The sequence below is a fragment of the Lissotriton helveticus genome, chromosome 2_1 (assembly GCF_964261635.1).
Source record: "Lissotriton helveticus chromosome 2_1, aLisHel1.1, whole genome shotgun sequence".
NCBI lineage: Eukaryota > Metazoa > Chordata > Amphibia > Caudata > Salamandridae > Lissotriton > Lissotriton helveticus.
Genome location: NC_136059.1, coordinates 1,315,151,783 through 1,315,176,177, shown reverse-complemented (window position 1 = coordinate 1,315,176,177; position 24,395 = coordinate 1,315,151,783). Strand labels below are relative to the sequence as shown.

Sequence of the window (24,395 nt, the reverse complement as noted above, 5' to 3'; positions counted from 1 at the left end):
TAGACACATTTTAAGGCTGCTTCTGTGGGTGGCGCAACCAGCGCTGCAGGCCCACTAGCAGTATTGGCATTTACAAGCCCTGGCACTCCTGGTGCACTTTACTGGGGACTAACAGTAAATCCAATGAACCAATCATGGACATCAATCACATGTACATTTTTCACAGGGAGAGCATATGCACTTTAGCACTGGTCAGCAGTGGCAAAGTGCCCAGAGTCATTAAACCAACAAAAACAGGTCAGAGAGAGTATTGGAGGAAGGCAAAAAGTTTAGGGATGACCCTGCCAAGAGGCCCAGGTCCAACACAGGATTTCAACGGATCAAAGGCAGAAGCGGAGGGAGTATCAAAGGTAAAAAGTAGCTGAATGTCATCAGCATAGGAAGTGGATTTAATCCCAGTCTGTGCAATCAGTTTGGCCAGGGGGGTAAAATAAACATTGAACAAGAGCGGGCTCAGGGAAGAGCCCTGTGGGACTCCCCATTTGAGTGGTCTAGCGGAGGAGGTATAGGGAGGGGTATAAACCTTCTGTGTGCGGTCAGAAAGATAAGATGAGAGCCACTTCAACACAGTGCCGCCTATACCCAGGTCCTCCAGCCTTCTCAGCAAGATCTTATGAGAGACGGTGTCAAATGCTGCTGAGAGATCCAGCAGCACTAACACCGCCCTCGACCCCCGGTCCAGCGTCCATCTCACCGAGTCAGCCATTTCGATAAGGGCTGCCTCCGTGCTGTGGCCCGACCGAAAGCCGTGCTGAGAATGATGTAGGAGCCCATTGGATTCGATGTAATTCGCCAGCTGAAAGTGTACCAGTTTTTCCAGAATCTTAGCTGGGGCAGGCAGAAGAGAAATAGGCCTGTAGTTACTGGGGTTGTCAGGGTCTAGATTGGGCTTCTTCAGGATGGGGACCAGGGAAGCATGCTTCCATTTGGTGGGGAAGCTGCCCGTTCTCAAGGATTCATTCCAAATATGGTTCAAGTAGGGATTGAGCAGAGGTGCCAGTTTCTTATATTGTTTGGCTGGCCAGGGGTCATTTGGTGAACCAGATTTGCATTTTAGTAATTCTGCCATGGTGTCAGCTTCAGAGATGACTACAAATTCCAACAGAGTGGACGGCTGTGGCATGAGAGTAGTGGATTCCTCTTCCGGTCCTTCTCTATTGGAAGTAGGGAAGGAGGAATAGATAGTCTCAATTTTGTCCTCAAAGAATTGTGAGAGTTTATCGCATAGAGACTGGGAGGCAGGCTGAGTCCGAGTCAGCGCGTTAGGGTCTGTGAAGGATCTGACTATGTTAAAAATCTCCCTGGCGCCATTACTAGCGAGTTTGATTCTAGAGGCCAAAAAGTCCCTTTTGTGCTCCTCAATCATTCTACGGTATTCTTTGAGGGCTGCTTTATAGGTGGTTTTGCTATCCGGGGAATAATTCTGTCTCCAGGAGCGTTCGAGAGATTTACATGAGGCCTTTTTCTGCAGAAGCTCGTCAGAGTACCATGGTGCTGAAGGTGCAGCCCTATAGGTTTTGATAGGTTTGAGGGGGGCCAGAGCCTCTAGGGCCTGACCGATCCAGGCGTCCAGATGGTCGATACCCCGGTCGGGATCAGACGACGGGCTGGGTTGAGAATTTTTTAGGTATTCCTGGCGCGTTTCTGGGGTAATGCAGCTCCAGTTTCTGCCTGATGCTTTAGGGGTGATAATGGGTCTGATGGAGCAGGGACTGCCAATCTCAAAAGGGATGAGGAAATGATCCGACCAAATAACCGGGATGGGGGGAGCTGCCAGAATATATGGTAAGTTGGAGCAGATCAAGTCTAGTGTATGTCCCGCTTTGTGCGTGGGTAGAGCTATTATTTGAACTAGATTGCAGGCCGCCAGCGTAGAGATGAAGTTTTTGCTGTGCGAACAAGATTCCTCATTTACGTGGAGATTGAAGTCTCCTAAAGCAGTGAAGTTGGCGTATCGTGTGCTAAGCTGAATAACATAATCCGCCAGAGCCGGTAAATGTGAAGTATTGGAATGGGGGGGGGGGGGGCGGTAGATGAGTATTCCCGAGCAGGAGGTGGACGGGGAGATTTGAACACTGAAAGGCAGGCCTTCTATACATTCAATTTGGTCATATAGAGGGAAGGTAGCCGTCCATTTGGATTTGTGGATTAAGGCAACGCCACCTCCCTGTTTACCATTGGGTCTGTTGGCATAGATGATACTGTAACCCTCCGGTAAGGCAAGGGTGATGATGGGATTCGTGGTATCGTTCAGCCACGTTTCAGTTAGAAAAAGCAGATCCCAGTTGTTGTCCCGAAGGGACTGCCAGATGTCGATGGCATGTTTGCTCAATGATCTGCAATTAATCAGCGCAGCTCTGAGGGTCAGGGAGGGGTAGGCTCCGCAGGTGGGGGCAGGATTCAGAGCGTGGGCCGGACTGTTTGTTAGATCAAAAGAAGGGAGGGAGAAATGGCAAACTTTACAAACGTAATCCTGGCTCCGAGCGTCAGAGATGGACCATGGGCAGGTCGAACAAAGGGGGGGGTCTCAAAGACATCATCTCAGTCCGAGTGTACGTCGCGGTGATATGGCTGGTGAGTCGGGCAGGGGGACCAGCCCCGGCCGCGTCCTGATCGCGGACGAGCGCAGACTAGCTTGCCTTCGGCACGCAATCGTCGCGCTCGTCCGCTGCGCTTCCAGTAGATGCACATGTTTATAGTGGGGGGGTGGGTACAGGGGGCGTGGCCTCGAAGTGGGCGTGTCCCAGTCTCGGCGTGGGGAATGGCGGGTGAAGAAGATCGGCGATTTCGCCCTTTCCAGCGCTCGTTTTGCTACGTGAAGGGTGCCTGCACACTGTAATCGTGTGTCAGGGAGGGTAGGTGAGTGAGTTTAAAAAGCTAAATTTTACAAATAAAAACAATGAAATGCGCAAACTTTCTGCCTACTCCTGCGTGTGCCTCAGGAGGTTCCAAGAGTTATCTGCTGCGCTAGTAAGTCAGCGTGCCTTTGTAATGCTTGCAGGGGGCGTGGCCTCGAAGTGGGCGTGTCCCAGTCTCGGCGTGGGGAATGGCAGGTGAAGAAGATCGGCAATTTCGCCCTTTCCAGCGCTCGTTTTGCTACGTGAAGGGTGCCTGCACACTGTAATCGTGTGTCAGGGAGGGTAGGTGAGTGAGTTTCAAAAGCTAAATTTTACAAGTAAAAACAATGAAATGCGCGAACTTTCTGCCTACTCCCGGCTGTGCCTCAGGAGGTTCCAAGAGTTATCTGCTGCGCTAGTGAGTCAGCGCGCCTTTGTAATGCTTGCAGGGGGCGTGGCCTTGAAGTATCATATGTGCATCATATGTGTAACACACCGCTTCACTACACATGTGTAATAAGGAGTCAATCAGTGTGCAAACTAATAGTAGTGGAAGTACCATATACTTAACTCTTTAATACTTTTATGTCATGGCGTTTTCCCATTTTCAACTTCTCGGGCCATTACAAAGCAAATGAAAATAAAAACGGGCCTAAATAAGCAGCTCAGGCCTCCGCTAACATTTTGCACAGAACTTCCTGGCCAAACATGTTCCAGATGGAAGGCTTGAGAAGGTAATGTTGGCAAAATGCATGTGGGGTTGGCGCACATTTTTGTGATCGGTTCACGTCTGGGAAATACCACCAAAGTTGTTAGCCCTTGGACAACAAACAGAGGTTCGATACCTAACAACAGTAGCTGATTTGCAACATAATACATCTGACAATGGTACCCTTAGCAGTCATGTTATTGTGTCCAACACCCAAGAACCGTTGGTAGGTAAAACACAGATCAAGATCTCCATCAATGTAGAAGTGCAAAGCCTGTCTTAAATGCAAGTTGTATAACTACTGCACAGCCAAGTAAATCGTAAATCATACGTTCTTATATAGCGCCTACCGTAAGGTCTCAAGGCGCTTGCTTTGGGAACCCGTCCTGGCCTTTCCCTGCGAGATTACCCCTACTGGGCATCCCCAAGGTGAAGACCAGGCATCCCATCGCGGTGGGGCCGTAGTGGAGATTAAGCAAGCTATTGCCCAGCGTTGCAGAGTGTGAACCCATGATTCGAGTAGGCACCGAGGCGAGAATTATCGAGTCCCTGGACATTTTGAGCTCAAGACCCTGCCGCGTCGGGGATTGAACCCTGGTCCCGTGTCTGACCTCTGCATCAGGGACTGCCTCCTCTAACCGGTGAGCCACACTTCTCCACTGTAAGCCTGTAAACTTGGAAAACTTGCCGATGGGTCGCCATCTACATTCCATGCATAATTTTCCAGCACAGGTGGGGTAAGCCTTCAATAAAACCTTGTCCTGGTGGCGTGCAGTGAATGACTATGAGTTGCAGAAGGCTGGCACTTCACGTAAGCACATGGTCAACATTATCACCAGGAAGAATTACTTGAGAGTATGTTCATCTGATACAAGGGCAATAGCTGAAAATGTTTAGAACTCTGTCCGGCTAGGATCAGACTGAGGTCCTATGACGCAGCATGGTACCCAAAAAGAAAAAACAAACGCAGCAATCGACATACATCTCTTGACCATTTTTAGGCTGTCCTGATTAAGGTTTAAACCTATAATAATTGATAAAACCTCACCAAAAGGGAAATAGCACTCACCAATGTAAACATATAAACACTGCAAAAACAACTGTACAACCACAAACTAAATGCCACTCAAAGAAAGGAAAAGGAGAGTGAAAGAGTCATTTTTATTTCTTCCTCGAAGGGCCAATAAAATGTAGCTTATACAAGGTAGCAGCAAGAAAGACTGGGCTAACATTATTCTGCTTGAGTTTTGTTGTTTAGGGATGTCACTAAAATATTGTTTCTTCTGGTCTGTGGTCTTAAGATGCAGGGTTTAGAAGCATGTTTTAGGCCTTGTTTAAATATTTTATAAACTGTAGAGAATCAGGAAATCTCAAATTCATATTTGATATTTTGGCTACATTCGATCTCTTCACTGATAGGTAAAATGGTGGCTTTCATGAGAATCTTTTCTAATATGTACCATTACAATTACCCACAGAGAATGGGTAAAAGCCCTTGATGCATGAGCCCACTTCTCTGGTGAGTTAGTATTGATAGTAGGAGAATTGGCAAAGGCCCCAGGATTTAAACATTCAATGCAGGGTGTAGTGACAGGTATATGTGAAAAGAGTGCTGTCACCAAGCTTTTGGGATAATGGTGAAAACACGACACCAGAATTTTGGAAAACATGAAACGCAGTGTCACTTAGAATGCTGCTGCAAACAGTTCTTACCAAGTTCAACAAAGATTGAAGTGATATTGTTTATATTTGCAGTGATTCAGCTATGTATATAAAAACGTTTTCTGATGACCTGTCAAAATCGATACCTGAGCTGAAGTGTTTCCCCGTAAGAGATCCTTGCCACTTGTTAAATGGCGTGCTAAAAGCCTCTTTACAATCTTCAGCTTTTTAGTCCATTCTGGTGTACTGTTTGGTTATGCGCAAAAACTAAAATGCTAATTTTTTTCATTTTGTGCTTTGTGTGCATCAAAGAAAGAGTCATCCCAACTGTGCCACTTAGCTGATGGTTCTCAGTCCTAGAGGCTGTGAATGCTATATTATCCATGTGGCAACCGTTTACAGAATTTATGCTGAGTGATGATACCAAAGGCAAGAAATGTGAGGATCTTTGGTTGCATATTGATAGTGATATGAAAAAAGTACACTCTACTGCTTTCTTAGATTTTTACAGGAAAATGTGACTGCTGTAGTGGACATACTAAAACTGCTAGAGTCTGAAAACACCCTTGTCTATCAAGTGTTCAGCAGAATTGGTGTAGATGTGAAACATCTCCTTAAGATTAGGCTGGGCAAAACTTTTAGTGACTTTGGCACTGTAACATGTTCCATGTTAGAGTGTTTGCCTCTTGGTAAGTAAAGAAATGCTGAGTATCTAGTAGTTTTACAATGTATGCAAAATGGCTTGCAATGATGCATAGAAATGTCCCTTCACCAACCATGGCACTTGAAGTAAATAAGGTCTCAGTGTGGTACTCCTCATAAGTTCTAGATCCCTTTCATAAACAGGAATTTTCTCCGGAGTTTCAAAAGTGCTACTTTATTTCGGAGTGATTCAATAACTCTGAGAGCATATGCGCCAAGTTTAACACCTATGTTGCAAAACCTAACCCAGAGAATCACAAACTTCTGGTGACCCAGTATCGACATGGAAAGTTATATCAGTGGCCAGAGTTAGCAAATTGTATACTGGCTGTTTCGGCGATGCCCGTCTCAAGTGCCAATGTTGAGAGGGCCTTTTCACAGATAAACGTTTACATGGGAAGGAAAGACCGAGCGCACATGACAAAAGACTCACTGAAGAAGAACTGTATGGTGTACAACAATACGTTTGATTTGTAAAAATGGATCTGGTTTGCAGGAACAGAGAATCATCCACCAAGAACATCAAGCTGAGGTCCTTTGACATGGCCCAAATGGAGAGTCTTGCCATCTGGTGGTGAACTTCCAGGCAGAAGTCAGGATGCCCAGGTTTTCTATAGCAAAGGGAGGTGAGCAAATGCTAACTCCTGAGGAATCATGATCAGAAGTTTAGTGATGGTAATGAGGGTGTATGCCACACTTAATCCTTCCATGGACAGGAAACCACCTCTGGGAGTTGTAAATGTTGTCTGTCTCAAGCTGGTTAGAGCAAGTTGAGCGAGGCAAACTTGAGGAAGTCAAGCTGCAGCCAACAGGGTAAACAGGATAAGTTACTTACCTGGAATCCTAGTTCTCTTCCAGGGGTATCATCATCAAAGTCATAAGCACTGAATATTCCTGCCCATGTGCGGGACCCCGGAAACAATATAAAATATATATATGTAAAAAACACATATATCTAGCTCCACATATATGTATGTACATATATTATTTTTTCTCATACCAATGCAGCCCCAAAAAGAGGCTAACACAATGTAAAACCTTGTACATGTACTGCAACTATAAAGGAAAGAAAGAACACATTAAATCAAATATCCTTAATTTTGTGTTTTAATGAGTAAAACCACTCATAACTCCTGAAAATTGCATAAAAAGACATTGTTAGTCTCAGTCTGCATTGAAAAGCAAGAACATAGAAAATGAAAGCATTTTCAACAAAAACTGGCACTGTGCCTTTAAGGCAGCCCTGAACCCAGGCTTCCGATCATGCCTCAGGGGTGACAGTTAGGTCAGTTGTTCTTTGCATAACCCTGATGTCAGGGCTAAACACAAACATGAAAACGTACAGCTCTCATTTACCTGGGGAGGCGGGTGGGTTGCTTATGACTTTGATGAGGATACCCCTGGAAGAGAACTAGGATTACAGGTAAGTAACTTATCCTTCTCTTCCAGGGGATCTTCATCAATAGTCATAAGCACTGAATAGAATAGCAAGCCCAACAACCACCTGCAGGTAAATGAGAAGTACATCTTCTACCTTAAAAGACCCAACATCACAGCCTAGACTGGCTGTTAAACAGATTCCGCAAGGAGGCTTGGCCTACTTGGGTATCTGCTCTCGTGTCAGAATCAAGACAATAATGTCTGGTAAATGTATAGACGGACCGCCAGGTCGCCGCCTTACAGATCTCAGACATGTGCACATTATTGAGAAAAGCCGCAGTCGCAGCTCTTCCTCTGGTGGAATGTGCCTTGGGAGAAAACCCCAGGGGTTTTTGCGCTAGCTGGTAGGCAAGTTTAATACATGAAACGATCCATCTGGAAATGGAACGTTTTGAGGCAGCATGGCCTGTCCTGATCGATCCATAGTTAACGAAAAGATGATCAGAATGACGAATCACTTTAGACCTGTCAAGATAGAATTTTAAAACCCTTTTCAGGTCTAAAGAATGCAGAGACCTCTCAGCTGGAGTAGAGGGGTTGGGAAAAAAGTGGGCAGAGAAATGATCTGATTTACATGAAAATCTGACACCACTTTAGGCAGAAAAGATGGATGCGTCCGTAGCACCACCCTATTCAAACGGAACACCGTATAGGGTTCTGATGCACAGAGGGCTTGAATATCGCTCACTCTGCAAGCTGACGTGATAGCCACCAAAAAAGCCGCTTTCCATGAAAGATGTTGTACAGGAGCTTTGTGAATGGGTTCAAAAGGAGGACCCATTAACTTTGATAGCACCAAGTTCAACTCCCAGGGTGGAGAAGGAGGACGCACTGGAGGGTATACTTTTTTTTAACCCTTGCAGGAAGTCCTTGACAGATGCTAGCTGGAAAAAAGAGGTTTGAGAAGGCGACCGTCTATAAGCCATTATGGCCGCTAGGTGCACCTTGATGGAATTAAATTTTAAACCTGCTTTAGCCAGATATAACAAATACGGAAGATCTGCTTCTTCTTGACATTTGATCGGATCATGAGTATTCTGTATACACCACATATAGAATCTCTTCCACTTGCATGCATACGAATGTCTGGTGGAAGGATGCCTTGCCTCTTTCAGAATGAACATGCAGTCCTCTGGCAATCCTAGATGGCCGTATTGGATGACCTCAGGAGCCATGCTGCCAAGCTCAGTGACGGAAGGTTGGGATGGAAGATCCTCCCGTCCATCTTGGACAACAGGTCCGGCCTGCATGGCAGCCTCTTGTGAGGAGTCACTGACAGATGAAGCAGGTCCATGTACCACCACTGCCTCGGCCAATCGGGAGCAATCAGAATCATTGTTGTGCACAAGTGTGTCAGCTTGCTTACCACCTTCGGAATCAACAGGAGAGGTGGAAAGGTGTACACAAATTCGTTTGACCAGTCGATCAAAAGAGCATTCCCTCTCGAGCCTGGCCGGTGGAACCTGGAGGCGAAGCTTCGGCTTTCGGCGTTTTGGTCGTCCGCGAACAAGTCTATGGAGGGACAACCCCAGGATTGAAAAAGTTACTCCACCACTTTGTCGTGAAGAACCCAGTCTTCTTTGTCATCGAAATGACGGCTTAGAGCGTCTGCCCTCACGTTTTGTTCTCCTGGAAGGTGAACCGCAGTGACAGATAGCCCTCGAGCCAGAAGCCAATGCCAGATCCTCTGCGCTTCCAATGACAACGTCCAGGAGCGCGTCCCCCCCTGCTTGTTCAAGTAGTACATTGTGGTGGTGTTGTCCATCTGTACTAGCACAGATGCCTCTTGGATTGAGGGGAGGAACGCTTTGAGAGCTAGGTGTACTGCTCTCAGCTCCAGCATGTTGATATGGTAAGTGCTTTCCTTGTGTGACCACTGACCTTGAACCTGCAGGGGGCCCATGTGCGCTCCCCAGCCTAGAAGGGAAGCGCCCGTGATCAGTGTTTGTGCAGGGGGAGGTTGGTGGAACAGGACTCCCACCTGCATATTCTGAGCTTTTGTCCACCACGGAATAGAAGCTCTAGCTGCATCTGAGATAGTGATGTTATCGTCCCAGCGAGCCGATTGCGGATCCCACTTGTTCTCCAGATCCTGCTGAAGAGGACACATTCGAAGTCTGGCGTTCGGGACCAGGAAGATGCAAGACGCCATCGACCCTAGCAGGGAGGCAATCCTGCGCACTTTCTGAGTCTTGCCGCGAAGAATGAGATGACATTTCTGGGCGATTGATGATTGTCTCTCCTCCGAAGGAAACACTTTTCCTGCTTCGGAGTCTAGCAGAGCTCCAAGGAAGTGGATCCTCTGGGTGGGCTGAATGACTGACTTTCCGAAGTTGACATGTAGCCCTAGTCTCTGGCAGAGCTGTATACAAGTCCGGAACTGATTCCTTACGTTGACTGGGGAAGGACCTTTCACCAGCCAATCGTCCAAGTATGGATACACGAAGACCCCTCTGCGACGTAGAGCAGCTGCTACCACCGCAACACACTGCGTGAACACCCGAGGGTCCGACTTCAACCCAAACGGCAGGACTTTGAACTGATAGTGGGAGGTCCCCACCCTGAACCGAAGAAATCTTCTGTGACTGGGGTGTATTGGGACATGGAAATAAGCATCTTGAAGGTCCAGCGAACACATCCAATCTCCCTTCCTGAGATGTGGATATATTTGATGAAGCGCCAACATGCGGAATCTTTCCTTTTTGACATGCAGATTTAGCGTTCGCAAGTCCAGGATGGGCCTGTATTCTGCCTTCTGTCCTTTTTTCTTGACCAGAAAATAACGGGAGTACACTCCTTTTCCCCTCTGAGAGACCTCTCTCGATAGCTGACTTTTCGAGTAGAGTGGTGACTTCTTTTTGCAGTAGGTGCAGCTGATGATTTGATGTAGACATCAGGGGAACTGGTGAAGGCAAACGACTGAAACGAAGACAGTACCCATTCTGAAGCGTAGACAACACCCATCTGTCTTTTGTGATGCTTTGCCACTCTTTCAAATGCTTTGTCAGGCTTCCCCCCACTGGAGTGGTCCACGGCGCTGGGGGAAGAGACGACTCATTGCTTGGCTTGAGCCTTGCCGGTGTTGTTGCCTTGGCGCTGATTATTTCCCTTGTAATTACGCTTGCCTTTATAAAGGGACTTTTGCTGCCCCTGCTGATCTTGGCTCTTCTGCCAGTTTGGGGTTTGAACCCGCTGCTTTGTAGAGCCCTTGTTGAAGGAGCGAAATTTTTTCTTGAACTCCTTCTTTTTCTCAAGACCCACCGCCTTGAGAGTTTCCAGCTCTGCCTTCATGCGCTGCATTTCCTCGTCTGCACCTGTGCCAAACAATGAAGCACCTGAAAAAGGTAAGTTCAATATACGTGCTTGGGCTTCTGGTTTTAAAGCCGTTAGGCGCAACCATGATGACCTTCTTGCTGTTACCCCATGAGCACACCCATGAGCTGCTAGGGTAGCTCCATCCGCTGCGGCACTATCACCTGGTTGGAGACTTGACTGCCTTCCAGGAGGATTTCTTCAAAGTCCTTACGGTCCTCTGCTGGGAGTTTCTCCACAAAACGTTGCAGAGAATCCCACAGGGAGCGGTCATAACGCCCCAGGAGGGCTTCCGTATTGGCAACCTTGAGAAAAGACGCTGATGTATGGCAGACCCGCCTTCCCCAAGAGTCTTGCATCTTACTGTCCTCATCCAGAGGAACAGTGGAGGATGAGGCAACTGCATTGGACTTCCTAGCCGCCGCAATAATCACTGAGTCCGGGGGAGGATGGGCTCTGAGGAATAGCGGATCGTCCTCTGGAGATTTGTACTTTTTAAGAATCCTTGCCGGAGCCGCTTTGACCGTCGCTGGGGTTAAGAAGACGTCCATAACTGGCTCTATAATCCCCGGCACCAAAGGCAGAAGAGGTTTGGGTGCAGACCTCTGTTGTAGTGTTTCAAATATTATAGAGGTCTTGATCTGCGGAGCTTTTAAGGTAACTCCCAGCTTAAGAGCTCCCCTACCCAGTACGTCCTGAAAAGTGAAGATATCATCGATTGGAGATACCCTCGTTGAAGGAGAGTCTGTCAGGGTAGGAGAGTAGTCTCTGTGAGAGCGGGTCGAGGAAGAAGTAGAAGGAGTTCTTCGGTCTCTCCTTGTGCTTCTTGAGCGTGAACTACGCCTGCCGGTTCGCACCCTGGAGCGCGATCGTTCCCTTTGACGAACTGGGGAGCGAGATCTTTCCCTCTGGCGAACTGGAGAGCGTGATCTTTCCCTCTGGTGTGATCTTTCTCTCTGGCGAACTGGGGAACGTGATCTTTCCCTCTGGCGTACTGGAGAGCGTGATCTTTCTCTCTGGCGAGCTGGGGAACGTGATCTTTCCTTCTGGCGAACTGGAGAGCGTGATCTTTCTTTTTGCCTCACCAGAGAGCGTGACCGTTCTCTAGGCCTAGAGAGCGGTTGCTGCAACCGATACGCTGTCTCCTTGTCCGGAGCCCAGTGATGCAGTGGCTTGTACCATCTCGGGAAAGCCTGACAGTAGGCGATTTATGCTTCACTGGAGAGTGTGATGGAGGCGTTGCATCCTTTTGCGAATGCCTGGATTCCTCGCTGCCCGACTGATAAATAATCACATCCGGGCCAGAGTCCGAACATGAGCCAGCCGCAGACCTGGAGCGACCACGAGAGTCCCTCTGTTCCGGCGACCTCTTCCGCTTGGCAGCGTGACTGTCACTCACTTGCGAGCCCTGGTCATCCTTCGCAGCTGAGGCAGACCCAGACGACCTTATAGACTGCTGTGCCACTGTCTGAGGTTGGACCACTGGAGTTCCATGCCTCAACGTCTATCTCCGAGGAGGTGAAGTCCACACAGGCTTCTCCAATGGCGAACTTTGCTCAACTTTCGACGCCGAGTGCCCTACCGATGCTTGTGAATGCCTCGACGTCGTGCGTCGATGGTGCGACGCCGACGGAGGAAACTTCGACGTCGAACTACCATGGTCCTTCGATGACGATGAATGCCTCGACGTCGAATGCCGATGGGTCGTCGACGGAGAATCCCTCGACGTCGAACGCCGATGACCTGGCGACGACGAAGGATGCTTCGAGGTCGATCTCTTCCTCGACGTCGATGGCCGATGGCCTGACGATGACTGGGGATGCCTCGACGTGAATCGCCGATGACCTGGTGACGACGGAGGATGCCTCGACGTCGAGCGTCTATAGCCAGACGACAACGGAGGCTGCCTCGACGCCGAGCGCCCATGACTAGGCGACGGCGGAGGCTTCGACGTCGAAAACTCTACCTGAGCCTTCGACGACGGAAGTCTCGACGTTGAGCCGCCCTGCTTCAACGGAGACCTCGACGTTGCACTCGACACTGCGCATCACCCGGTTGACGGCAGCGGAGTCTTGACTTTCGACGCTGAAGACTTCACCTTCTTCGTCGTTGGAGACCTCGACGCCGATCCCGACGCCGAAGGAGAGCAGGTCGGAAATTTCTTCGACGTCGACCGCTTCATAAGTATCTTTGGAGACCTACCTCTCTCAGAAAGTCCATAAATCCTGCTTCTTTCTCTGTCCTTGAGAATTCTGGATGACAAGGACTGGCAGTGGACACAAGATGCTACCTCATGAGAGTCAGGTAGACAGCGAATACACACAGGATGTGTATCAGACCAAGCCTTCTTATGCCCACAGGCAGAGCAGGTGTCAAAGAGAGCCTTAGGCATTTCTGACAAAAAATAATCATTTTTTGAGCCCAAAAAAGGTATAACTATCTCTCTAAGGTAAAAAACCGTCGAGTGAGATCAAAAATTTGAAGAAAACACCAAGTAATTCTGACAGAAAGTCAAAAAAAGGTGGGAGCTGTTAACCAGGGTCCTGACAGAAGGAGCCGGAAAGAACAACTGACCTAACTGTCACCCCTGAGGCATGATGGGAAGCCTGGGTTCAGGGCTGCCTTAAAGGCACAGTGCCAGTTTTTGTTGAAAATGCTTTCATTTCCTATGGTATTGCTTTTCAATGCAGCCTGAGACTAACAATGTCTTTTAATGCAATTTTCAGGAGTTATGAGTGGTTTTACTCATTAAAACACAAAATTCAAGGGATATTTGATTTAATGTGTTCTTTCTTTCTTTTATAATTGCAGTACATGTACAAGGTTTTACATTGTGTTAGCCTCTTTTTGGGGCTGCATTGGTATGAGAAAAAATAATATATGTACATACATATATGTGGAGCTAGATATATGTGTTTTTTACATATATATTTTTATATTGTTTCCGGGGTCCCGCACATGGGCTGGAATATTCAGTGCTTATGACTATTGATGAGGATCCCCTGGAAGAGAACCCTAGGTTATTTCTGATCTGCTGAAGGAACCTCAGAAACTGGAGATAGGAGTATACTTAAAGCTAAACTCTGTCTCAGTCTACCCAAAGACTGCCCCTCAGGTATTCAATGCCCTAACCCATCCAGGAGGTACAATGGTTGCATATGAAATTTATGAAGATGGCAAACGTGAATTGGGCCGGCAAGCCCAGACCTTAAAAATGGTGTTAAGGACATGCTGCTATTTCGCTTTCTCTCATATGGAAACATCAGTCCGGCAGCATGTACAGATGTTAACTCCTCAATGTGGAAGACCAGCAGTAAAATGCTAATTTAGATTATGCCGCCCAACAGCTCGACGACCAGGTGGGAGTGGGGCAGTGTCAGACAGGCTCTTAACGGCCTATTGGGTAAACCGGAAGTACCGGAACAGCTGAAATGCCAGGTCAGTGTGTGGGAAAAAACTTAGGACATTTGTGGGCCTGTTTTACTGTCTGCAGGGCCTGTTTAAAAGTTACTTTTATGGACAATAAAAGATACCTGCAGCGGGCTCAAATCCATGCAGTCTTCCATACCTTGCAAAACACGTACACAGCTTGTCTTTAAAAGTTTGAAACTTCCCAAATTAGCAAACATAGGCCACTTTTTTAGCTATCTATTTAACTTGTGCGGGGCCTCTTTATTTTGCCGCCACATTTTCTGTCACAATTTGACCCTTGTATCAGACCCCTGTTTGGGAGGCCACAAGGGCTACTGGGATTGTGGTGGTAGAGTTTGTTTGCCACTGATATCCTGGTTTGCTCGCTTCCTACTAGGCCCAAACACAAACTCTTCCACACTTGACTTCCAGGGTAGTGAGGGGGAGCAGCCTCAGGATTCTCAGGAAGGTAATGCGGGGTGCTTGAGCTCGGTACTTAACAATCAACCAAAAGACACATCTTAATGCCCACCCTATTGCTTGTCTTTACAGGACACAAAGTACTTTAATCAGACAGTTGCACTAAATACAACACAAGTCAGTGTTCCAGAGTGCAATACATGTGTAGGCAGTATACCAGTCGGCTCCCTCTCTTCTCCCTCCCAGGTGATTCCCGTAACTCTCATGTTCGGCTACTGACAAAATCATGAGAATCATGAATCTAGTTCAGGTGCAGCGTGCATGTGCCCAATCCATATATGCTCAGCTTTTGTATGGCTGACCCCTCCTCAGAATAGGTGACACTTAAAAAGTCCACTCTTGCTGTCATGTAGAAGTGCTGCTCTTGTGTTAGCCAGCAGGGGTTACAGTGAGTAGGCAAATCCGCTGGAGTGTCAGGGCTAGGCACGGTTGTGTCTTGCAATGACCCACCCAGCTTTGAAGTTGCTCATACAAGGGCCAGTGCAGGTGTAGGCCCTGCCACTGCTTTCTTCGTCTGGTGCAGTGATTGAGCCTCACTTGCGCTGAACTCATACACCCGGACAGTCGTGCTGAAACAGTCTATGGGGCTGATATCCTGACTAGACTGAAGGTAGGTGCAGACCTGGTTGGGCTACAGTACTCACTCAGTTGAAACCCCCATTTGGACCTATGGTAATCATGCATTTCCAGCCGGCATCCGGGCATATGGCAATAAGGCAGATTTAGCCCTCGTTTAGGCTCACAGCATTTACCGTGCTGCAGCCCTTTTCTGAACAGATGAGGAGCAGGGTGCGGTGGGTTCCACCAGGAACCTAGGTGTGAGCCAGGGCAGTGGGTATGGTGCCCACTTGCGCCAGCTTCTTCTTTGGTTCCTTCTTAGTTGACTTTCAAGTGTCAGCTCTTTTTCAACCCTCAATGCACCACATCCACCAGAGGCTCCCTGGGCTCTGCTCCTCCCAGACAGTCTCTCCTCCTGCACAGGACTAAACCGACTGCTTCCCTCTTTCAGCACGTAGATAGGCGATTCAGGGCAGGTCCGAAGTTTCAAATATAGAAGGCCAAGATTTCCGGAGTGGGGAGTGAGTGAAAGTGTGTGGGCCACAGGTGCCAGGTTCCTCCTTGAATCTACCTTTGCTGACTTTCGAGTAGTCCGCGCTTTCTCAATGTCCCAGAGACACACTGGACTTCACTCCTCCCAGACAGCCTCTCCTGCAGAGGCAGGGAGAATCCTTCCCTCTCGCAGCAGACAGACAGAAGCTGTAGAAGGTCAAGACTTCAGGTGATGTGCCCACACCTTGGGCAGACAGGCTATCAGACCAACACCTGCCCTGGGTCCACAGCAGTTCTTTGAGTACTCTTCTGAGCGCTCCCTTCTTGATCACTAAGGACTTTGAACTATATTAAAGTGGGATGGTGTGCATTCCACCTTTGTACACAACTTCTAGACAGGGGATGAGGATCCACAGTCTTAAACTTTTATTGGTTTCTGGTGTTTCTCTTTTCAGAAGTACTGTTCAGTAGATGCAGCCTTTGTGATGTTCCTCACAGTAGGCAGCACCGGGGCTTTCATCACACGGAACCACACACATCTAAAGCAAAAAGAAGTGTGAGATTTCTGCATCCAACTCATCAGCTCAACTAAAGGAGAGCGCAAGTACAAACAAATTGGCAGACCTTACCTACATACGTCCTCACTGTGAGAAATGGGGTTTTTCGTTGGCTGGGGTGTAAGCCTTCATCAAGCAGCAACCACAACCCTTATCACGGTGAGGCACAAGGCAACGCTAAATTAACCAGTGCTCAACCCTCTTGCAGGTTGGCAAAAATCAGTCAGGCTTAACTTAGAGGCAATGTGTAAAGTATTTGAGCAACACTTCAAACACTAATAAAGTGAAAACACCACACAAAAAAGGACCACACACCAAGTTAGAAAAATAGATATTTATTTAATAAATAAAACTAAATCAAAACAACAAAAGTGTAATCAGTCGAACCGGAGATATTCAATTTGAAAGGTTTTAGTAAGCATAGCGCTAAAAATGCCAACTGTGGATATCTGCTCGCGCCAGACCGGGACAAAGGCACACGTTCATGCCGAAAGGGATGGAACAAGGGCCAGCCACAGGGACCCATTTAGGCCAACTGAGCAAAGTACCTTATATCCTGGTATGCAGACGTGGGAATCCGGGTCCAAGATGCTTTGCGCAGCCAAAGCAATGCATTGGTTCCGAGATGCAGTGGGCCTGCAATGTGAGGGCACGCGCCGTTGTCAAGGATCCTGTCAACTGGGCTTGCAATGCAAAGTCCAGCATCGAGGATGCAGCATCTAGTCAGGGCGATGCGTCGGTGTCGAGGAGCTGCAGAGCTGCAAAGCTGCATGCAGAGTCAGGCAGCATCATCAAGGCTGCTGTTGATGAGGGATTTGAGGGCCTGCACCAAGCATGCATTGTACAGTGGCGGTTCCAAAGGCGCTGTAGGTTGTGGCGGCAATGTGGGTCTTTGCAAAAGATCCAAACCAAGCAGCAGAGAGATGCATCGATTCTGCTTAGGGGCTGCGCCGCACAGCAGAGGAGATGCATCGGATACGTTGGATCCACAGAGGCTGGCAGAGCACTGTTAGCCCACTTCCAAGGGTCCAGGACTGAGGGGCACCACTTGGCAGTGCAGACTCACCGACGGCAGAGTCCAGGTGCAGATGTCCGGTTGTTGGAAGCCTGTTATGACCCTGAGCCTTCAGATCAGAAGGCCAGCAAACTAGCCCTTGGAGTCACTTTGGGTTCTGTGTTCAAGAGATGCAGGTCCAGTCCTTCTCATGCAGGCAAGAGGGTAGCAGGTCAGCACAGCACCGCAGGAGTCCGGCAGTGTGGCAGTCCTTCAGCAGCACAGCAGTCCTTCTTCTTGGCAGAATATCCACAGGTCCAGAAGCGTACTGAAGTGGTGATGTCTGATGTCCAGTATTTATACCCATTTGTGCCTTGAAGTGGGGGAGAAGTTTCTAGAGGTATATCTTTGATGTCCGTTGCCATCCTGCTTTTGCTTCCTGGCTCCAGACTAACCGCAGGTGTTATGCAGTCCTTTGTGTGGAGACAAGAAACACCCTAGTCAAGTGTAAGTGGGGCTGGGCCCAGCTCTTCCCATCCATCCTGCCAGTGATGGGCCATCCGGTCACACGTAAGCTCCCCAATGTGTGTAGCTGTGTAGGAGGAATACACAAAGCCCACTTGTCACCCACACCCAGTCATGTGACTTAGAGACAGGCTGCAGGCACCAAGTGCCAACTTTCTAAAAGTGGTATTTTCAGAATTGCAATTTAAAATCCAACTTCAGTATAAGTTAGGATTTTAAATTGTGATTTAAGATACAATGCACATTAACTGGTTACCTATTCCCATTTGGAAATTGCACAGATACAATGTAATGAGGCAATTCCAATGTTATCCTATAGGAGAGGTAGGCATTGTAGTAGTGAAAAGTAAATTAATAGCTCTGCACAACCAGGACATCTAAAACTTAAAAGTACATATCCAAATTTCTAAATACACTGCACCCTATCCTTTGGGCTGTCCAAGGACTAACTTAGAGATGACTTATATATATTAAAAAAGGATGATTTGGGACTGGAAAAAAGGTTTACTTTGCCAGGTCAAAATGGCAGCTTAAAAATGCACACACACAGGCTGCAATGGCAGGCCTAAGACATGTTTAAAGTGCTACATAAGTGGGTGGCACAATCAGTGCTGCAGGCACACTAGTATCATTTAATTTACAGGCTGTGGGCGCAGATAGTGCCATTTTACTAGGGACATACAAGAAATTGAATATGCCAATTTAGCTGGTTTTAAGGAGAGAGTACAAGCACTTTGGCACTGGTTAGCAGTGGTAAAGTGAGCGGAGTCTGAAGGCCAACAAAAACAAAGTCAGCCAAAATAGGACATCGGAAGGCAAAATGTTAGGGGGGAAACCAAGCCAAGGATGCCAGGTGTAACACTCACCTTTTACAACCAAGTGGAGTCTCACCACTTGCACCTACCATCCACTAATAATAGTGCTCAGGAAGAGTAAACAGCAGCTCTTGCTTACCAAAAGGGCTCATAGAATTTGAATTTTAAATGGCGATTTGTCTTGATTCCCCTCATCACTTCAGTGTATGGGTCTCCTCCTTTCACCTACAGGAAGGCAGGCAATCCACTCCCATTGTTTGGATGCATATACCTTACCCTCCACTGTGTGCTAGGCCAGGCCAGACTCATTCAAAATGGATCCCACTGTCCTCCATTACTCTGGATCACTCATACACTCGGTCGGCAGGCTCGTCCCCCCTCCCTCCCTTCCTTAGCATACACATAGGACCAGAACTTTGAGCTTTACACATGGTGTCAATAGAACCTTAAACTTACTGACGCAGATACAAAGGTTTGCTCACACTATTGATTTCTCAAAACCACACTATGCTGACATCACCACTCTATACACTATACATAAGACAAGGACAGCAGTCCACTGTCAACAATGAGAGCATGCTTGATTCACTCCTTCAGGTCACAGGAAAGGTCCAAGATCATGCTTAGTCAGGGACAGGCCTAGGTATCTGTGAACACACCTAGATTAGTGTGATGCCAAAGCAAAGTGCATGATACCTGTTATACAGGGGATATTCCCGTCCAATAGGCAGCAAGAGTCTAGATTCAGACATAGAAGAAGGCCCAATGTTGCACCATTGTATCATAACCACTGTGGATTTTCACCAGTTGGACCAAGTCTTTCAGAGCCAGAAGGACTGCCATCAGCCCAATGCATTTATCTAAATAGTTATACCTCTAGTACAAAACACAGATTGAGTGTGCCCCACAGTGATATTTGCACCAATAAATTCAAGAGTAATTTGCAAATGCCAGCTGTGGAAGGGACAGGTGAAAGGGGCATCGCATCCCACCAGAAAAATTCAGAACATGAGTGCAATATCACAAGAGAGGGACAAGAATGCAAGGAAGGGACTGTAATAGGATTGGATTGACAGTCTGGCAAATGTTCTCTGTGCTCTGCCAGACAAAGTCCAGAGTCACCTGGAACCATTGAGCTAACCGATTCTTGCACAATGTGCAAGAATCGGTCCTGTATCTGGCTTATGGCAGTTACTAAATGAAGGTCTTTGAAAGGCTGAAGACAGAAATGCCTCTTGAAAAACACTAAGGAGGATTTGGGCTAGCTAACAAGCACCAATATCGAATAGGGTAGTGAGTGTCAGAGTGAAACTCACTCTGTTTCTGCTTTCCCCTACTACTGGATGGGTACACAAATTAAGTGCCAATAGATCCCACAGAATGCTGTGTCAAAAGACCATAAACCTGTTCCTGAAGACCCCTTACAGCGGGCCTAAATGCCTTTTGCCTTGCTTTGTGGACATAGAGGGTAGTGGCAGAATTTTGCTGGGACAGAGTATAGGATCCAGGAGCCAAGTATCCTCTGTCTATTGTCTTGTGGTTGCATTAATTAATGCTTTACTTTTCATATATATGATGAATTGACAGGGTGTTTGGGACATAGAGCAGGGTTGAGTTATAAATACTCCCACCCAAACACACACAAATATCAGTGGCCCTCTTGCTTGGCAAGAGCTATGAGTGTCATGTGCTTGGTGCCTTGAAGTTACACTCAGCCATGTTTCTTCTGGATATTCTATTTGAAGCTCACATAAAAGTAAGGAACTCAGAAAAGAATGTGTGTCTTTCTCGACCGGTCAGCAACAGTATGTTGGAAATGTGTGTCTTAATCCACCGGTCAGCGACAGTATATTGGGGACCCCTTGATTCAACACTTCTAGGGTGTCATTGCTATCACAGAGGTGAGGGCATCTCTCCATCCATCTTATGCTCTTACATCTCTCTCTCTCTCGGTTTGTGTTGAGGCACCTGGGTGCACACTTTGCAATACTGCAGGAAGGCTTCAGTTTTCCCTCAGTCACCCCTACTCACCCTTCTCGTTCAGGTGAGGACACTACTTTAAATCAAGCTCCTTGTTTCACTGTTAATACATAAATCCCTTCAGGTCACCAAGTAAGCAGGCAGTTCGTTTAATACTCTATTTGGGACATTCAGTTTCCGTTTTTCATTTTGCTAAACCCAGTATGGACATTCAACTATTACTTAAAGTAGTATTATTTGGTAACCATCAGACTAATTGGAGGTTATTGTTAGTTCTCCTTGCAGGTTTGCTCTATTCTTGTTTGTTAGTTGTTTATGTGGGTAAATCCCATCTCTTTCTCTGTATTAAGTAGACAGTATCTGAGGCATGCCCCTTGCATACAGTCAACTTGTCACTTCTGAATCCGAAGACAACAAACTAAAGGAGGCCATCTAGACATATAGTACTTTGTGATACAGGCGGTACTGGTATACTTTCATTTGGAACTTGTGGCTCAACAGTTGGTTTGTGCGTTAATGTATCCAAAATATACTACTTACCAGATATTTACACCATGTGTATCTTTATGATCCCTTCCCCTTGTGTCTATTACATGGACCCAGTTTCAGCAAGTGCAGCCAACTGGACTGTAGATAAGGACATCGCCTATACCTTATTTCCTTGATCACATAATGTAATCCTTGGTTATTCTTCGTTATACTGAAATTTTCAATAAAAACTGATATTAAATAAATGAATAAATAAGTACACTATGACCTGCACAAAACTGGGGCCTGCCTGTTGTGGTTGGGGATGCAAAAGAGACTACCTGTAGGAGGAGGCCTCTAGTCTCTGGTGCACGTGTCCAGAGAAAACTGAGATCTGGCATGCAAACTTAAGTCCAGAAGGATAGACTGGCGAAACGGTAATGGTGCTTAAATGGCTTGAGACTGGGTAGGGTTGGATGGGGTACCAGAAGAGAGGTTGTTTTCCAAAGACACTCAGCTCCTGGGCCCTGATCCTTGATTTTAAACACCCCAATCCAACTGAAACAGGGTGTCTGGTACTAGAGAAGCTGCTTCTGCAACATAGAGCGAACATCTTGTCAGGGAGTGCTTGCACCACTCTGGTAGAGTAGGGAAGGGAAGGGTTATCTCTGCATTAGATCAGATATCAACTACTTCATTAGCGGAAAGGATGGCCCCAGATGGTGGCCCATGGCCGAGCCCTGGCTTTACTTCCTAATAGTGAATACCAAAGACTCAAATAAGATCACTGCAACTTTACACAACACTCTAGCCAGATGGCTCTGGAGGACCTCATACCCATGGCTATACAGAGAGCGCGCCATCATGACTGTTCCCCAATTAATGAATGAATAGAGTTATACAGATCAGCTCCTCGAAGTAGTCAATGATACAATGTGCATGCTTAAACTGGAGTGTCTCTGCATAAACCGGAGGATGAAGACGGAAGCAAAAGATAAACAGATGAAAGGTATAGAGCCCAGCAATGGCAATGAAAATTGTTGAGCATGTGAAAACTGATTTGAATTCACAGCACTAAGCAAAATAGGGAGATAGACCAGGGAACAGATATATGTACTCAAAGGAGTTCAACAATCCCTTTTTGAAGCAGTTTGCAACCGTACCTCTTGCTGGCAAGATATCCTCAGAACTGAGAACAGGAAGAAGACAGGATGTAAACCTACAGCCATATAAAAATGTTACAGATTGGGCAAGAATTGATTTACTACGTTTCACAAACAAATTTCATACCTCCATGCCATTAATGAAAAAGCGAGATCGGTCAGTCAAGCCAAAGATTGCTTCCTGCAAAGAAAAAGTAAAAGCTGTGTCAGTTGTGTGCAAGGCTTTAGTAAATTATGCTCAGGGATAGATAAGAGAAATGAGAAAAGAAATGAGAAAAGAAATGATGGCATACTCCGCTACCAGCAGCAGCCCACTTTGGTTGTGCTTCTCTAATGAACACATATGGTAAAACAATATTTTTAGTGAACTTAGGTGAGCATAAGTGAACAATAATCACACTTTCTGAAATGCAGACAGTAATGAAACTGTTGAACAAAAAGGGTCTAGACAAAAAACCCATACCATACACAAACTTATTTATGCGTATTAACATAAGCAGCTTCTACACATTTTTCGAAATAAAATCCACTGGACTGGAAATGTGCCAGGTTGGCTGACAGTATCTGACTTAAAACCATAGCATGCAGGACATCAAGACCCTCCATCGGCTGTGTACACACAGAGACCTTATATCCTATATTGAAAATGACCTGGGCCTATACGTCACTGGCAGTGATAGTATTGCACGCACTTTTGCTGCATATTACCGGAGGCTATACAGTTCTGATTCGGGTGAGAGGTGGCCCAGACTTGCAGCAATTGGTCGTGGATCTTCCGGTCACTGCCTGGGACCAACAGACAAGGAAATTCTGGAAGGAAATATTACCTCTGAGGAGGTAGGGGAGACCCTGCCGCAACTTCAGCCGGGCAAGGCACCAGGTCCCAACGGGTTCCCGACGGAGTACTGGAGACTACTCTGGCCCCAAGTGGGTTCACTCCTGCTAGAGACAATCAGGGAGGCCCTAAAGAAGGGCTCGCTACCCATGGACCTTCGAGCGGCAGACATAGTAGTGATTCTGAAGCAAGGGCTGAGTGCTACACGCTGTGAGCAGTACAGACCTATATCCCTGCTGAATACAGAAGTTAAGATTTGGGCCCACGTGTTGGCCATTGGACTATCGGGGGTGATTCGGAAACTGGTTCACCCTGATCCGTTCCAGGTTTATGCCCCAAAGGGCCACTAGACACAATATAAGAAGAGTGCACAATGCAATCGAGATGAGCGCTGGCCAGCCAGGCCATCAAGCGCTACTCATGGTGCACTTTCACAAGGTGTTTGACTCGGTGGACGGGTACTTTTTCTTCACACTGCTCACCCGCCTACAGTTACGACCCAAATTCACTAGCTACGTTTGATTCCCCTACACCCACCTTCAGGCCAGAGTACGGGGCGACAACGCTGCTTCTCCTTGGTTCCCTGTAGAAAGGGACACCTGACAGGAATGTCCGCTCTTCCCCTTGCTCTCTGCCTTGGTGACAGAGCCACAGGCAGAATGGGTAAGGGTAGACTCTTTGTTCCCCGATGGTGAGCGACAGAATCCTACTGGACACAGACGATATCTTACTCTTCCTTGGCAACCCTCCCAATTCTGGACCGCGAACCATGAAAATATTGCACACATTTGGGATATACTCAGGCTTTTGTATCAATAAAGCTAAACTGCCCATCTACCCCAATGCTCAATGTCCGATGGCCATACCAAGGGCCCCAGAGCTGCAGGTACTTCTGTATTGAATTAAATATCTAGGGGTATATGTCACCGAAGATAGAGCCTTAGCATATGAGCACAAAATGCATTCTCAGCAGGAGGGCTTGGCCAGACACATTCAATTTTGAAACTCTTTCCAGTTGTCTCTGCTTGGCCGCTAGACCATCTTCAAAATGGTTCCACTGCCAAGGCTCTGGCATTAACTTCAGAATTTCCTCTTCCCACAGGCGAAGAACTTCTTCGCTAGGACCAATACCCTAATACGCAAGCTCCTGTGGAATAGAGGAATAACCCATATTGCCCTTGAAAATGGCTTTAAGCCCACCTTTGAGGGAGGCAGAGCCACCCGGACCTCCTGTTCAATTATAGAGTGGCACAACTACTGGTGCTCAAGGACTGGTGGTTTTGAAGGGTCTGAGGACTTGGCATATGCAGTGGAGGTGTGGTTCTCGGGCTGCAACTGCCTCCCATATTTCCCATATGGTGGAGAATTTCTGCGCTCATTACTCGCTTCCACACAAGTGGAGCTGATAGTTTAGCGAGAGGCCACAAACGTCAAGGGATTGGCTTGCCGCCTAAC

At 47.2% G+C, this 24,395-nt stretch overlaps 1 protein-coding gene across 1 annotated transcript in view; it reads right to left on the bottom strand.

Moving 5' to 3' along the window:
• Nucleotides 1-24,395, bottom strand: part of ELP1 (elongator acetyltransferase complex subunit 1) — an 861,256-nt gene that overhangs the window by 492,702 nt on the left and 344,159 nt on the right. The window contains exon 17 of the mRNA XM_078676240.1: nt 22,233-22,286. Coding sequence (XP_078532366.1) covers nt 22,233-22,286 — 54 coding nt within the window. The remainder of the gene's footprint in view (nt 1-22,232; nt 22,287-24,395) is intronic.